This window comes from Chaetodon auriga, chromosome 12, assembly GCF_051107435.1.
Source record: "Chaetodon auriga isolate fChaAug3 chromosome 12, fChaAug3.hap1, whole genome shotgun sequence".
In the NCBI taxonomy this organism is placed as follows: Eukaryota; Metazoa; Chordata; class Actinopteri; order Chaetodontiformes; family Chaetodontidae; genus Chaetodon; species Chaetodon auriga.
Genome location: NC_135085.1, coordinates 17,451,380 through 17,466,341, shown reverse-complemented (window position 1 = coordinate 17,466,341; position 14,962 = coordinate 17,451,380). Strand labels below are relative to the sequence as shown.

The 14,962-nt window shown below is 44.6% G+C and overlaps 1 protein-coding gene across 3 annotated transcripts in view; it reads right to left on the bottom strand.

Moving 5' to 3' along the window:
- Positions 1–543: 543 nt before the first annotated feature.
- greb1l (GREB1 like retinoic acid receptor coactivator) overlaps positions 544–14,962 on the bottom strand; it is a 41,270-nt gene continuing 26,851 nt past the window's right edge. For 2 of the 3 annotated variants that reach the window (XM_076745655.1, XM_076745656.1), the window contains exons 11-33: positions 14,205–14,390; positions 13,692–13,991; positions 13,444–13,572; positions 12,838–12,972; positions 12,217–12,417; positions 11,944–12,124; positions 11,205–11,394; positions 10,217–10,353; positions 9,757–10,099; positions 9,054–9,169; positions 8,654–8,886; positions 7,749–8,314; positions 7,377–7,482; positions 7,143–7,289; positions 6,868–6,995; positions 6,506–6,667; positions 6,156–6,360; positions 5,327–5,489; positions 4,921–5,148; positions 4,691–4,832; positions 4,394–4,594; positions 3,617–3,755; positions 544–3,025 (exon numbers count right to left, since the gene is read on the bottom strand). In XM_076745655.1, coding sequence (XP_076601770.1) covers positions 2,862–3,025; positions 3,617–3,755; positions 4,394–4,594; positions 4,691–4,832; positions 4,921–5,148; positions 5,327–5,489; positions 6,156–6,360; positions 6,506–6,667; positions 6,868–6,995; positions 7,143–7,289; positions 7,377–7,482; positions 7,749–8,314; positions 8,654–8,886; positions 9,054–9,169; positions 9,757–10,099; positions 10,217–10,353; positions 11,205–11,394; positions 11,944–12,124; positions 12,217–12,417; positions 12,838–12,972; positions 13,444–13,572; positions 13,692–13,991; positions 14,205–14,390 — 4,502 coding nt within the window. In that variant the 3' untranslated portion in view covers positions 544–2,861. The remainder of the gene's footprint in view (positions 3,026–3,616; positions 3,756–4,393; positions 4,595–4,690; positions 4,833–4,920; positions 5,149–5,326; positions 5,490–6,155; positions 6,361–6,505; positions 6,668–6,867; positions 6,996–7,142; positions 7,290–7,376; positions 7,483–7,748; positions 8,315–8,653; positions 8,887–9,053; positions 9,170–9,756; positions 10,100–10,216; positions 10,354–11,204; positions 11,395–11,943; positions 12,125–12,216; positions 12,418–12,837; positions 12,973–13,443; positions 13,573–13,691; positions 13,992–14,204; positions 14,391–14,962) is intronic. The other variant, XM_076745658.1, reaches the window with a different exon arrangement.

Below are 14,962 nucleotides of genomic sequence, written 5' to 3'. Positions count from 1 at the left end.
GGTGCCAGGGTTATCTTTGAGTCTGAGACTTCAAAGAGAGTTTGATAGAAGTGGGCAACTGGTCGGCAGCAGGGAGTTGTAACAAAAGAGACAATCATGTTGCATTGTGGGAAATGTAGGTTCCAGCTATTTCTAAGATTAGTTATATTAAAGACTAAAACTCACAATATCTCGGCATCTGCTGCTTCACTGTCAACCATTTATTGTTATGTATATGTACATTGTGTACAGATTATAAAAATACTAAATGCCATAAAAATACTGCTGCCAATATTCTTATGAGAAAACTACCAATGTCGTATGATGTATTGCACTTGAGAAATGAAGTGAAGTATTTAAACCTAAGCCGTCAAAGGGATTAGAGGTCTTGTGCATCATTTTAAACACAAAATTCAAATCCCTGCTTGCTATCACATTTGGGAATATACATTTCTGTCTCAGTGATCTAATTAACTAACTGTCCTGTATGTTATACTGTGGCTGTGTGTACTGCATTGTTTCCAACATATACAAATGTAGGCAAAAAAAACAACAACCCACAAATGATTTTAGAAGTCATTTTATTACATTCATACAGTTTCAACAACAATAACATGGCTCTAATGTCATAATGTTCACAGCCCGCAACCACAATGGTAAACATGAGGTAGATCACCCAGACACCAAGGCTACACTGGGCCACACAAGGTTATCAAACACATTTCAGTGAAGATTGTGAGAGCAAGTTGCATATTAAGTGTTAAATTATTAAAAAGAAAGACACATTCTATGGACCATTGGAGTTTAAGTTAACATTTTGATCACCAGTCTTATATTTGGACGAATTTTGGGGTTCATTTCATAGTGGGAAATATTTTTTTCTGCTGGCAACTTGTATAGTGCAAGTTCACATTCCCTACCCCCGGCGACATTCAGTAGATCTAACAATCATTCGTTTGGGTCTTGTGCAAAGCCTTCATGGATGGTTTTGAAGAGGACACACTCCCTTGGTTTAGGCGAGCTTAGCATGCAATCAAATATTACACTTCAATATGATTATCAGTCCAAAATGCTTGTCAAATAAATAAGAATCCCTCATGGACCTGATTTTCATTTTCAATAAAAATCCAACACAAGAACAGGAAGGGATACAGACATATGGTTAAGGACACATCTAGGTAGATTCTTCTTGCCTTTGCAACATAACATAAAATGCAGAAAGACATCATGACCAAAATATACTGGCAAAAGTTACATAAGACTAAAAAACATCAGTAACCCTCAGTGGTTAAGGGGATGATATAATATATTAATAATGTAAACACAGCTTTAAACAGTACAGTAGTTCCGAAATCCAATTATTTCGTTTTGCTTCACTCGGACAAACATTTCTTCGCCTCACAGTTAAATGGTTTCTTCATTTCACTGGTCAAAAAAACAAAACAAAAAAAAAGTAACATGAGCAGTGACTGTATGAAACGTCACTTAAGGCATATTCTTTGGACAACCCTGTGCAGAAACATATAAAAACATTCTACTTTCAAGTACATGAAATGATCTGGTCAGCTGCTTTCGACAGCACGTAAAGCTTCTTTGATTACCCTTCGTTTTGGTGGCAATAGATGGCGGATTACGAGTTTAATATGTGGGTGGTAACCAAGACCATCAGCGTACAATCAGCCTCGGAGCATTACGACTCGGAGGTGAAATCCCAGGCACAGTCAGTAGCAGGATATTTGGCAGTGATTACGATGTAGCATTTACTGGCGCAATGTGATTCTGCTTAAAATACCCAATATTTAAGCCAGTAGATGCCTAAATACAAAACATATATCATTTAGAACATACCATTAAACTAGTCTTGCTTCCATGTTGCTATGTCTGGTTGGTAATACACCTTAACAGATGAGTAAAAAACCCTTTGGCAAGTCAGATAAGTCTGGACAACAGACCTGCTTCATAGTTAGATATTCAAGCCCATAGTGGAACATTAACTTTCTACATTCTTGAAGGGACACAACGTTCTATAGTTGTGAATTAAGTCTTTGGATAAATTTGTGTGTAAGTCATTTGAAAACTAAAACCACACTCGTTAGATGGATTATCGATGCCACGTAATTATTTTTAGGAGGCACAGGAGAAAAGTGGTCCCCATATGGGGTTTAAGCGTGCCAGCTCCAATGGTCGCTTGTTGTTTGAATCGCAGTCGAATCTGATACTCTCAATGATGCAAATCCAATACAGGCTGACCTCTATGTTTGTGTTTCTTTAACGTGATGAGCTGACCTTTTATAGTCAATGAGCTTCGTGGAATTTGATAGGCAGAGCAGCTGAGACGGAAAGCGAAAGGAAAAGAGGAGGGGCAGCTGAGGATGTCTTTGGTACCAGCAAAAGTTAATGCTAAAAATACACGGTGAGCTTGGAGAAAAGCTTGAAACCTTTGAAACAACCTCCCTCGAATCTCCCTTTAAAACCCTGAGATAAACAAGTATGCCCAGAACGGGCCATACCGTCAAAGTCCATGTACACCTACAATCTTCAAATAGTCACATCATTGATCGGAGAGCGTCCATTTTTTTGTGAAACACAACAACAAAACAAATAAAGTTCAGTTTCAGCTGTGCTTTTTCTCCCCCCACAGCACTTCTCAGTAGAACACAAGCTCAAATGGAGGCAAGCCCAGCAACACAGGCATAGTGCACTGTGGTAGTACAAATGTAAGGAAAGCCATATTCGGTGGCCATGTGTCCACTTGTTGGGGCACATTGGATCTTGTGCTCCAGCAGATCCCCTCTGACCTTCCACTGGAATGGCGAGAATTGTGATTGCTGGCTGGTTTGGAATCAAATCGATCCTCATTTCTGACCCAGGATGCTTCAGATTCAAACATGGCGGCCAGTCAGAAAGTAGAGGGGACGGTCCTCGCTGCAGTTGGCTGTCTGAAACTCGTCCCGCAGCCGGAACTGCCACTCGTCCTCCAGCTCCAGTCGGACGATCGTCTGACGCAGGGAACTTCGATCCTGGCTGATCACACAGAGAGTGGCACCTGTGGACGTGATGGAGATAAATAGGTCAGACCTGGAGTATCAGACCCTAAGAGGCTGTGCTGTGCGAAATCATTGACTGTATCTCAAGACAGATGACGTGACAGCTGACTAAAAGTGAACCCTGGTGGCTAGCTTCAGTACAGGTCATAAACCCTGCACGCTCCATGTTAGCGGATGGGACATTGGACAAAGTAGATGTCAGAGTCGTTTCAGGTCGTTTCTATCACACTGACGCATGTTCAAGTTTTCTGATGTTTGGTTTTAACTGGCTCATTTGATGCTATTAAAAAGAGGTGTGATGTTATGATTGACAGCTAACTCTAACCCGTGACAAGACTGACAAGTTTAATTATGTTTTTCTAATTTAATGATATGTCTAATGACCCTGGATTAATCCCCTTCACATGTTACAAATCAGGATATGTAAACGTATTTAAAAAACAGTACTTTTCTGTGAATATACTCACCTACCGCTGTAGTTTGAACTATACCTGCAGTCCATATGTTCTACACAACACACACACACACACTTAACTATTACAATAACAACAGAAGCTGCACAAGTGACTACGACAGCACTGATCATTCACCTTTGAGGAAGCGGAATTTCTTGAGGAATCCGGAGACGACGAAGGAGTCACAGAGGTAAAGCAGCAGGCCGCTGAACAGCAGGCCCTGGTGTTTCAGGTTGGTGGAGTGTGGACGAGAGTTGATGTAGCACACAGAAATCTGTGACAAAAGATTCAACAAGATACACTTCATTCATCCCGCTCAAGCAAACCAAAGGAAACATGAAGTTTTAGGTGACAAGTTAACAAATTCCTCATCATGAGACCTTAATGATCGCCGCGGGGAGCTTCTAGGGGCGTCTTTACAAGCGAAATGTATAGTTTGCATTGTGTGCAACTGTGCGTCATCATTTATTTCCACTACAGGAGAAAAAACGTCGAAAATGTGTGTAGGTGTGCACATTATGACGTTGTGTCGACAGTTATCACCTCATATGCACAAATATACAGTACAAATATGCATTGTTAGCATTCGTGGCTTGCACGTGTGCATGCATACAGGTCACACTGTTCTTGGCAAAACAGATGGTGAAAACGTGCAACATGTTTCTCTGTGGGTCTCTGTGACTGTTCCACAAACTTTAGCTTATAAAAGCCTTTGAAATTAATTCAGTCAGCAGGTTTCTCTTATTTTTGTAATAGCTGACACCTTAAAGATTCCCCTGAAACAACAGTGTATGTGCAAACCCTAACGCTTCCATCCCAAAACAGATTTTCACAATTAACAAGTTAAAATGAAGGGATAGCACTAATTGCCTCCTCTCTTGCTTTCAGATGCAGCCTCCTGGGAGCTCTTACCTCCGGGCTGATGTTGAGGTAGCTGTCGATGGACAGAACTGGGTTGTTTCTGTTCTGAACAGCCTTCGGAAAGAGTCTGTGGCTGCAGCTTTGCAGGAACCTTTCAAGCAGGAACTGGGCCGGGGCGTCCAGGAGGGTCTGCTCGCTGTCTGGGGCGCAAACATACTGGAATGGGCTGATTGGCGCGGGGTTTTCTATTTCCTGGAGAGAGAAGAAAGCAGTGTAGTGCTTGAAAAAAGAAACTTAATTCACAAGAAGCCCACTTGCGAATGGGCAAATGTTGAACGTGACACCCACCATGAGTTTAGGTTTGACCAGGAAGTCTTTGTTTCCCCCAACTGGAATGTGTTTCTTCATGAGGCTGAAGTAGTTGAAGCGACACAGCAGCAGCCCACTGCTGTTCACCCTTAGATTGAAGTCCACCTCCTCACAGCTATACCTGTACGTATGCACAAAACATCAATGTCAGAACATGAGGACACTACACAAATCACCAAACTGACTGACACATTCTTCCGGTAACTTACCGGTTAAGGTCATATTGAACATTCTGTGTCAGGTCCACGTTAAGCATGACAAACTCGTGGAGGTGACACCGACTGAAGGGGTGGCTGGGAGCCCTGCGCGCCAGGCTGCTGCTCCACTTGCGTGTGCCGCACATTGCGTACAGGGAGATCTTCGGTGTGCTTTCCATATGCTGCAGTACCATCTTCAGAGATACGTTGGTGAAGGTCGAGCCTCCATCTGATGTCTCACTGAGAGACAGAGAAAAAGGAGGACAGGGTATAAAAACATGAGGATGTTCATTTTTTTAGGCATCACAGTTTGGGGAAATATATGTCGGTGGCTGCACAATCAATGTGAATAATTATTGCGCTAAAATGTCAGAAACTCCCGTCTCTGCAAATTTTACAAATCAGAATCGGTTACTACCTGCTGTCTGTTGACTGGTGGGAGTTCCACAGCACGCAGGAGTCGTCCATCATGACAATGAAAGGCCATACGTCTTGCCTCTTAATACCCTGCTCCTCCAGTCGGTTTCTCTCCAGCTCCAGGTTGTGGTATGACAGCTCTTTGATCATGAAGCGGGCAGCACCTTAAACAGGCAGCAGCCAGGGAGTCAGTTTTTCATTTAATACTTTCTCAACACTGTTACACCTCGAATGCCCTTCAACCAGCGCTTTAGGAGGGAATAAAAACCAGCTCCCGCAGCACTGGTTGTGCAGTTCCAACTTCAAAGCTGAACAGTAAATTTGCATAGTCCGTGCAGGCATTCAAATTTTACAAGTGCACTTTTACATTGTGCTGCTCAGAAAATGCATGTTTCACATACAGCACAAACAGCACTGGCTCTATCCTGGACAGAAACATCAGCAGGAACCCACGTTAGGCAAAATGGATAAAATGGTAAACAGACTCTTCAACTCACTGATCCTTGTTACTGTGTATTTAAGAGATTTTTTTTTTTAGTTACACCCATTTCAGGCAGGCCATACATCTGGTCTCATTACTGTGCTGTGTGCTCTCTCCAGTTGGTCCAGTTGGGAGATTTAGTTTATTGTTTGGTCTAGCCTAACTCTACATGTAGAATTTATATGAGATCATAGCATTTTTACAATGATCCGAATGGCAATAAGCTTGCAGTAAAATGAGAGTCCCGACAAATTGCGTGCATCCATGAAGGGAGAGGATGGCACAGAGGAGTTTTATTTCTATCCCCGGTTAAAACATCTGAGTTTAATTAAGCCATTAAGCAGCTCACCGACTCCCGCATTATTGAACATAGCCGGCAGGACGAGCAGGATGTGGTTGGGCCAGTACTTCCTGTAGTGTGGCATCTCAAATTGCTTGACCACCAGAATGTGCAGATGAGTGGCGCCTTCCATGGCGTGGAAAATGTTGAGCAGGCCGTGCTCTTGCCGTCCTGTTGTCGGGGTGAAGATGGGACTCTTTAGCAGATCAGGATCCTACGGACAGACAGAGAGAGAACACTTTGATTTGTGATACCTCGGTTTTTAACTTTAGCAGGAAGAGATGAGCACGCCTGGCCTCTCCAGTCATATGCACACCTCTATACAAACAAATACTCGCACATGTACACAGTAAACTAACCTTGGCGGACACCAGAGGCAGGCGCATGCTCTCCAAGTGCTTGCCCTGCTGACTGAAGACAAAGTGCTGCTCCTTGGCTTTGGGAATGACAAACTGGAGCTGGACCTCCTCCCCCAGCATGGACGAGCAGAAGGTGAAAGCATGGAAGGTGCACTCCAGCAGCTGCAACGCACACATGCATTATTAACACAGAGAGATCACCATTACACGTGATGACAGAGAGCAAAGAGCTCTCAAGCTTTCAAGTGCCAAAGTATTTTGACAGGTTAGGATATATATATGTGCATCTATAAGTCAGCAATGTTTGAAGCTACTCAAGCCCAAAGAAGGCAGCAGGTGAGAGTCTTGGATGCTGGACTCACCTGTGTGGCAGGGCCTGCTTCACAGTAGTGGTGACACTGTTCACAGTGATGAAAGGCATTGTGGGCAGCAAACCTGCTCAGACGTATGGACTTGGTCTCTCGTTTGGTTGGTGCTTGGCTGTCTCCGTCTGCAGATAGCAAAAATCAAACATGTTCACACTCCTGCTTTGAAAGTGTTTAAGTTCATGTTAAATGAATGTCCATGTTGTATTTACAAAAAGCAGATTAACATGTTTAACTCTGCTGCTGTCGTGTGTTTGCATATTTGTGCTGACCTTTTAAGCACTTTGGCTTCTTGTCAGTGTAAACAGGGCTGGCCTTCCTGAACTTAGGGTCACGGGGGTGGGGGTCAAAGGGCAGCTTTCGAACTTCCTCAATGTCAGGCCACTGGGTATTTACTGGAGTCGTAACCTCTGATGTTTCTGGAGATGAAAAGAACACGAAAAGATGAGAACTGAACCTGAATCGGGAAAAGGACAGATGAGTCAGTAAGTCCAAGCAATCTTCACCTTCTTCCTCCACCTCTTCCTCGTCATACACGTCTACCTCCAACAGTCTGATAAGCATTCGAAACAGGATGCGAAGAAACTGCAGATAGGCACCGGTCTTTCCCACCTAGGAAGGTTTAACAAAATAAAAGCACATCTGTAATGTTACAGTAACACTTTTCACATTTTACTTTTTATTATTTTATTTTCACAGTTTGAAACTGACAAAAATTTGTCAGCATCTCATATAACTTACTCAAAATTTGTTTTTTTAATTGTAAAATAAAAATCTTACTTTCTCTTTTCTCTTTGTAATGTTCGACGTTATCATTCACATGTGGAAATACAGTTGATGGTGCACTTCGAGGGGAAGCAGTGCGCGTGTTTTGTTACCTGTGGGGGTCCGCTGAGCAGCAGGCGCCGTGGATGTGGCACAGGTGGAGCTTCATAATCTGCGTGATGCTGCCTGCTGATGGTCCACTGGCGGTAGTACATGCTCTGCTCTGCCCCCTGCAGGTTGCTGGTGATAAGGGGTCTCAGTGGGCCGCTCCAGGCCACATCTGCTTGAGGCAGCAGGGAGAAGGAGCTCAGCTGACCCCCCGACTCCCCCGCCAGCAGGTTGTACGCCGCCCGTGACATGATGACTGTCCGCGGGGACACCCGGGTGGGCTTAGGCTCACGACCGCACTGCGTGGACTGGCTAGGCCTCTGGGTGGAGGAGGAAGATGGAGAAGGGGAGGAAGAGGAGGAACTGGAGCAAAGAGAGGCAGGGGCCTTGGAGGTTTTGGGGGGGTTGGAGGAGAGCTGGCTTCCCAGGGAATCGCACTCTTGCTTGAACACCTGTGTTACTGTGCTCACGTCTGAGGTGACGGCACCTTCAGGTGGACAGGCGGAGGTGGAGGGCTTCTGGAAAGAGTCGGCGACATCAGATGAACTGACACCGTTCTCTGCCAAAGAGCCTGCGTGGAGACATGAAGAGAATAAATGTGAAAAATTAATACAAATTAGGCAAAGTTTCTAAAGCTAACAAATGTGATATCAAAGTCAGACAACATTTGCTGTAAAACCAATCATTTACTCATTTGCATGCAGGTCAATTTGCCTTCAGATGGATAATGTGAACAGCTGTAAAAGTTGCAATTGATTGAAGTTGGGCCTCATTTCAATGCACCTTCCAGTTCTTTTCTTCCAGTTTCTGTGCCTGCATCTGTGAAACCCTCCAGTATGTAACTTACTGCCAGCTATGGTCTTTGTATCTTTAATCCTAAAATTCAGTATCAGCGAGGTCAGGGACTCACCAGAAGTTCTGGTTGCAGCGCTGCCGTTGCTCTGAGGTCTTTCAAGCTCATCTCCATCATTCAAACTGGCAGCAGCCTTTTCTCCATCTGAATCCCGAGGGACCATGGCCTTCGTGGGCTCCTGGACCACGCCCATGGACACGTGGGTGCAGGCCAGACCCACCTCCTGCTCTAGGGCTGTACGAGTCAGGTAGCTGGAGTCTATCAGACGCAGGTCACTGTATTTCAGAGACCTAGAAGAGTAAAAGCATGAAGAAAACTGTGAGAGAAGCTCATATATTTGGATTTTTATTTAATGTATACTTCTATTTTCTAATCTAAGATAGTTTACTGATGCTGATACAACACAGAAACACAGTAGGGTATGATGATGATGGAGTATCGTGATGTTTGAGCTTACCTGGGGAAAGTTTCTCCGAGAGGGTCCTTCCCTGTAAGGATGACAATGCAGGGCAGCCCTTCCAGATCCTCATAAGTGTGCGGCACCCAGTCTTCATTCTCATAGCCTCTCCACGCCTACAGCAAAACACCATGATTACATAATGTTTAGCGTTTAGTTAAGTGGTGTTTAGAGAGCATGCATCGCTGCAGTCTACCTCTGAGGTAGAGGGTTGTGTCAGGGTGGAGTAGAACAAACAGCAGGAGAAGAAACGTGAGTTCATTCAATCATTTAATCTAAGATGGAGACATGAAAGGAGATAGAGAGGGTGCCAGTGTAACTGGATCACCAGTAAGCCTTCTTTTTAATGGGAGATTGTACCCAGTGGCAGACAAAATTACATGCAAGAGCGAGGCTTACAGGGAACCAATCTAAACGCCAATGGTGTCATTATTCTATTGTCATTACATTGTGAAATTAACATTTACTTCATAATGAAACTTCTCTATTTTCAGTTTAAAAGGTGAGTGACTCACACTCACTCCTTAATTCCTTGACAATCATCTCATATTTCTGTGTCAAACCGTGTTTTAGTCATGGATCTGATTTCTTCACATCTTGCCTGAATGAACCACAGTAACTCTGCACAAATATTTGAAACATTTCGTAGAAAGCACATTAAAAAGAAAAGCCTTATGTGACTGTGGTCTCATGTCATTCTCACCCGCAGGCGGTTGGTGAAGTTTCTGGGCAGGCTGAGCTCGGTGGCGGGGCTTCCCAGCAGGACGGCGAAGCACAACTGGAGCCCCAGTTTGTCCCTCACATCCTCTAGTCGCTCCCGGGCCAGCATCGCCAGCTGCAGCGAGGGCACTCGAACCAGCAGCATGTGGCCCCGGCCCTGGGAGCCCTCTCTGTTTGGGGCGTTGATCAGGTCCTCCACCATGGCCAGGGTCTCCGGCGTGATGTGGTCTCTCAGGGACGGGGAAGAGGTCAGAGCCATCATGGCCTCAGTGTACTGCTGAATCAGCAGGTAGCTGCGGATCACCATGCTGTGCAGGTGTGGATGTCTGGGTCATAAACATAAAGATATAACTGATTATGACGTCTCTTATCACATTTCTGATATGCTTGTTTCTTAGCAGCACTCTGCGTTCATGGTTCCTCAGTGATGACGCCACACTGACCTTTCCAGCAGAGTGTGGACCATCTTCTCAAAAGCATCATCACAGCGCAGAATGGGGCTGGCCACGCCCCACTGCAGGGAGCTGCTGTAGTCCTTCAGGCCAAAGTACACCAACTCATTAGGAGACAGCTCCCCCTGCTGGACGAAAGTTACACCTACGTCAGCACTGACAGGCAATTACTGCATTCAGTAAGAACGTAGCATTCCCTCTTAAATTGTTTTTTTTTTTCCTTTCACAGAATCTCAGTGCAGCACCAAATACAGTGTGTTGAAAAGCAGAACTAATTTACCAAGCACACAATGAGTCTCCCTGCATGATGATCTGACAGGTGAGTAAATGTTCTCATTTCACTATTATTTGTCCTCTAAAATGAGGCAATGTCGACTTGCAACAGGTCCATGGCTGCATTATATCATGCAGTCATTCCCAAGAAAAGAAGTCTGAATAATGAATCTAATTTTGTGGAGCATTTTCTTTTTTTCTGCTTTGCTGTCCTGTAAAGTTTACACAATGCATCTGTAAGTTCAGCTCAGTATAACAGCATGACCTTAACACTCCTCCCCTGCTCTGAAACGAGGTTCTCCTTTATGTGTGCAGGTACATTGAATGTAATGTTTAAAGGTGTGAAATTCCTTGTATGTACACACATACTTGACTCTGATTTTCTCCCTGTCCATGTTCATGTTTACCTCTACAATTGTCAGATTAAGGCAACAATGCCATAAAAAAGATAGTCAATAAGGATGAAATTCAGTTGGTGCAGTTGAAGTCCACCAGGTGGAGCAGCAAAAATACAACTGTTCCAAGTTGGCCTCTGCATGCTGCCATAAAATTTAACAAAATTTAGAAATGTACTGGCTCAGATGTCCAAATATCTGTGTATGACGGTTGCTTGATTCTCAACCTCACAAAGGAATGTCGCATTAGACCCTTTAACGACTTGCAGGCCTTATCCTTTAGGGGTTTTTGGCGTTAAAATTATCCTCACCAGACTTTCGTTGGAGGGCCAGTGAACTTCGTTGTGGATGCTGATGCGAGACTGGCGGGTCTGCAGCGTGTACGGGAAGCAGCTGACCTGCAGGACCAGGAGGTTCATGGCGTCTAGGACCTCCTGACAGTTCACCACCCGGTCAGCCAAACCCTGCAGCTCCCCGTGGCACACAGAGCCTGACAGAGCGCTGGAGGGGGAGCAGGGAAAAGTGTTTGAAAGCTGCGAAGGATGTTCTAGACTCCTATATGAGTCATACCATAGCTGTTGCTTTACAAGGATGCAAATAAAAACTGGATTTGGGGCATGGTTCATGAAGGCTTTTACACTGTCTGTGCTAACTCTGCCCACTGTGTTGTAGGTCATTCCCAAGACAAAATGCTCTGGAAAACAGGAAGTGATCTGTTTTAAGTTTCTGGCAGTGAAAACTGCAGTTTGCACTTTGGACCATAAAATGTCAAACTGCATCAACAAAAAATGTTTATCAAATATCACTTAGAACCAAATAAAACATGGGGAACTCAAATTGTCTGGCCGACATTTGACCAAAATTCAAGGTAACTGTTATTTGCTTTTCATTTGCTGGCAGCTGTTCTCCTCTCTCCACTTCAATCAGCGCATAAAAAAGGCTCACAGGGCTACATTAGCAGCCATAACAACTCATCTTTTCACGCAGTTTTAGATTACGTGCAGGGCAAAATGACTTCGGTAACTTCCTGTGCTTGCGGAGTCGTCTTACCTTGTGAGGTCAACGTGCGAGTTGTCATGAATGAGGACAAACAGGGTGTAAGGGTTCTGTTTGACTTTCCTCATGAAGGCGTCCATCTTGGCGTGAACGTCAGCGTCCAAACGCACCACGTACTTGTCTGATTTCTGGTGGGCTGAGGAGGCATCTTCAACTCCCAGGTCCACAAGCACCCCTGAGCAAAACAAAGAAACTACGAATTGACTTTTTTGTGTGGGAAAAGTCATCCCCGAATCCTCATCAGTGAAGTTGCTGTTGGACACAAACCTGATTGTCGGATGCGCTGTGCCGTCTGGTGTACCAGAACGTGAGAAGGAGGGACCAAAACAAGAAAGTCCACTTTACAAAAACGGCCCAGATCAAGATTGTGGGTCCCTGAGTCGGCGATGGAGCAGACCTGAGAGAGGAGGCTCCGAGCCACACTCAGCTGGGTCGGATAGATCTGAAAGACCTTACTCAACAGCTCTGCTGCAGCAAAATACAGACGGAGAAAGAATAAATGTCAATTTAATGTGCAACAAAATAAGAATTACCTCAAATAACACAGACCTTTAAAATGTGGAGAATTTTGGTGATGAATTTATTGTGTTTATTGACTAATTGTGATAATTTTCTACTTTCAGTACACTTAAACCTACAGCTTTTGTCTAATAAGAGACATTTCTGAGAGAAACAGGACTGTGGCTGTGGTCTGGATTTAAGGCCCACATGTGACTGGGATGCCATGAAATCCGGAGTACAGATAAATCACCACAGGGCTCTGCAACATATCGATCTACAGTAGATGTAGAAGTTACATTGATCGTTTTAGCTGGTATAAAACTGCCCCTGGTGAGGTGAGCTGAGTGGTTCAGTTTAGACAGCGAGCACGGCGTCGAGCGGTCTAACCTCTGTCTGAGGGTGGTGACATGCTGGCAGCCTCCTGGGAGTGGATGTTATCAGTGACATCGCCCTGAAAGGGCTGGATGACCTGTCCCTTCCGTCTGCGCTGGTATCGCACCAGCTGCTTGTCCAGATTGTCCCCTAAAAACAAACCATGACCACAGTCACACAAAGACCCAGAGCCGGGCAAACACAGCTGTGTACAAATATTCTCTTTGATATACAGCACAGTCACTGGAAGACATAACCACAAAAATGCAGCCATCATACCAGTCATCTTCAACTGGTGGAGAACAACAAGCTCTATTTTAGTCCTTGTACTCTTTCACAAAATATTTGGACAGCGCAGCTGTGTCCTTGTTCTTTCATTTCACAATCTGATATGACCAAGTCATTGCTGTTTTGCAGCCAGTATAAATATACAAAAATATCTAAAATGTCAATGTCAAAGGCATGCGTTCATAATTGACTAAATTGAAACAAATGATTTAAAGATGTATTAGTGAGACAAAATTATGCCAACCACTAGATTTAATCAACTATCCACCAACACTAAATGGTAAAATGTTAATATGCTTCCTTTATCTACGTGCACGTGGTGTGGACACTCACCCAGTGACGTGGTTTTGAAGTGAGATGCCAAGACGCTGACTTTCCCTGTGATGAGTTCGTAGCTGATTTCCTTCAGAAACTCGTTGGTTGTAAGCATGCCTTCAGCTAAGGCCCGTGCTTGGTACTTTCCTGTGTCCCACACATAAGATTATTAAAACTTTTACATAGATATTGTGCAGACTGGTAAAGGCAATAAGGTCATAAATGATTGCTGACACCCAAATGGAGCGATCAAGTCGCACACTCACCCAAAACAAGCACGCAGAACTCATTGCCGCTCACTTTCGAGGCACATATTATGACTACGTATGTGGGCAGGCACTGCTGGTGGTGAGGGCCCTCGCCGAGAGAACGGAGTGACTCCGAGATGCCCTCTCCCAAAGAGTTATGAGTGACCACCACTTGGACGCTGCCCCCAGAGACGCTGGCTTCCAGCCGAGCCAACCAGGGCAGCTGGGACGGGGAGATGGCGGGACCCCCGGGACAACACAGCATGGCCTTCAAAACAATCTGCTCCAGCTCCTCCCTCAGAGGAATCTGGTCCGAGCCTGCAAGAAAAATTGAAAGATGACAAACGCACACTCAGCCATGAGAAGTTTCACCAGTGGAGTTTCTGTTTAAATGAGACACCAGCACCTCATCATCCACCCCACGACACAGTGTTTGATACAGGAACATCCAACATGTCACAAAAGGTCCCAGTGACTGTGAGGCATTTTTTTTTTTGTTTTTGCATGTGTGAGTTTGTGTTTGCTGCTTACCTAAACGTGCAAGATACTGTAAAGTGAGCAGAATCATTGTCTCCACACAGAGAAGCTGGCTGCTCTTGAGGCCCAACGTCTCCAGGGTTTTCTCCGTCAGCTGGTTGCTCTTATAGCAGCTGACCAGCAGGGGGCTCACGACTATATCCCCAACATTCCCATAGAAATAAGGTAAAGTGCCATGCCCTGGAAAGAAAAGTTACCATTAGATAAAACTTATGATATCTAGAAACAACAAGTAGCAACAATAACACAACATGTTAAACGTGTTGTGGAGAGAAATAGCACTGATGACAAGATGTAGGCAGCCTGGGCGGACTAACACGTACAGACGTCCAACAGCAAAGTGTCCTATCTTGTCCACATTTATTTATATACTTCTGCAGATATGCACACACACACATGGGGCTTCTGTGTTGATGTGACGAATGCACACTCATCTTGGGAGGATGCCCAGGCATTTCATCATTCTGCAACCAAGATAATGCCTCAACATTACAATGGCTCACATTAAGTTCACATCCTGCATCCTGTTATTGCCAGTGTGTTAGGTCATCATGACCTGAACCATCACAGGACACCTATTGTTGAGTATCCTGTTATTGCAAACATGTATGGAGTTCTCTCTTTTTTACGTTTGGCATCGTAAGTCTCACTCGAAGTAATTAGAGCGTGACTGGGCTTATTTGACAATGCTAGCACAGTATCTAGTCTGGCATGGGTTGGAATCTGTGTGTTTGCCCTGCAGGATGATGCTA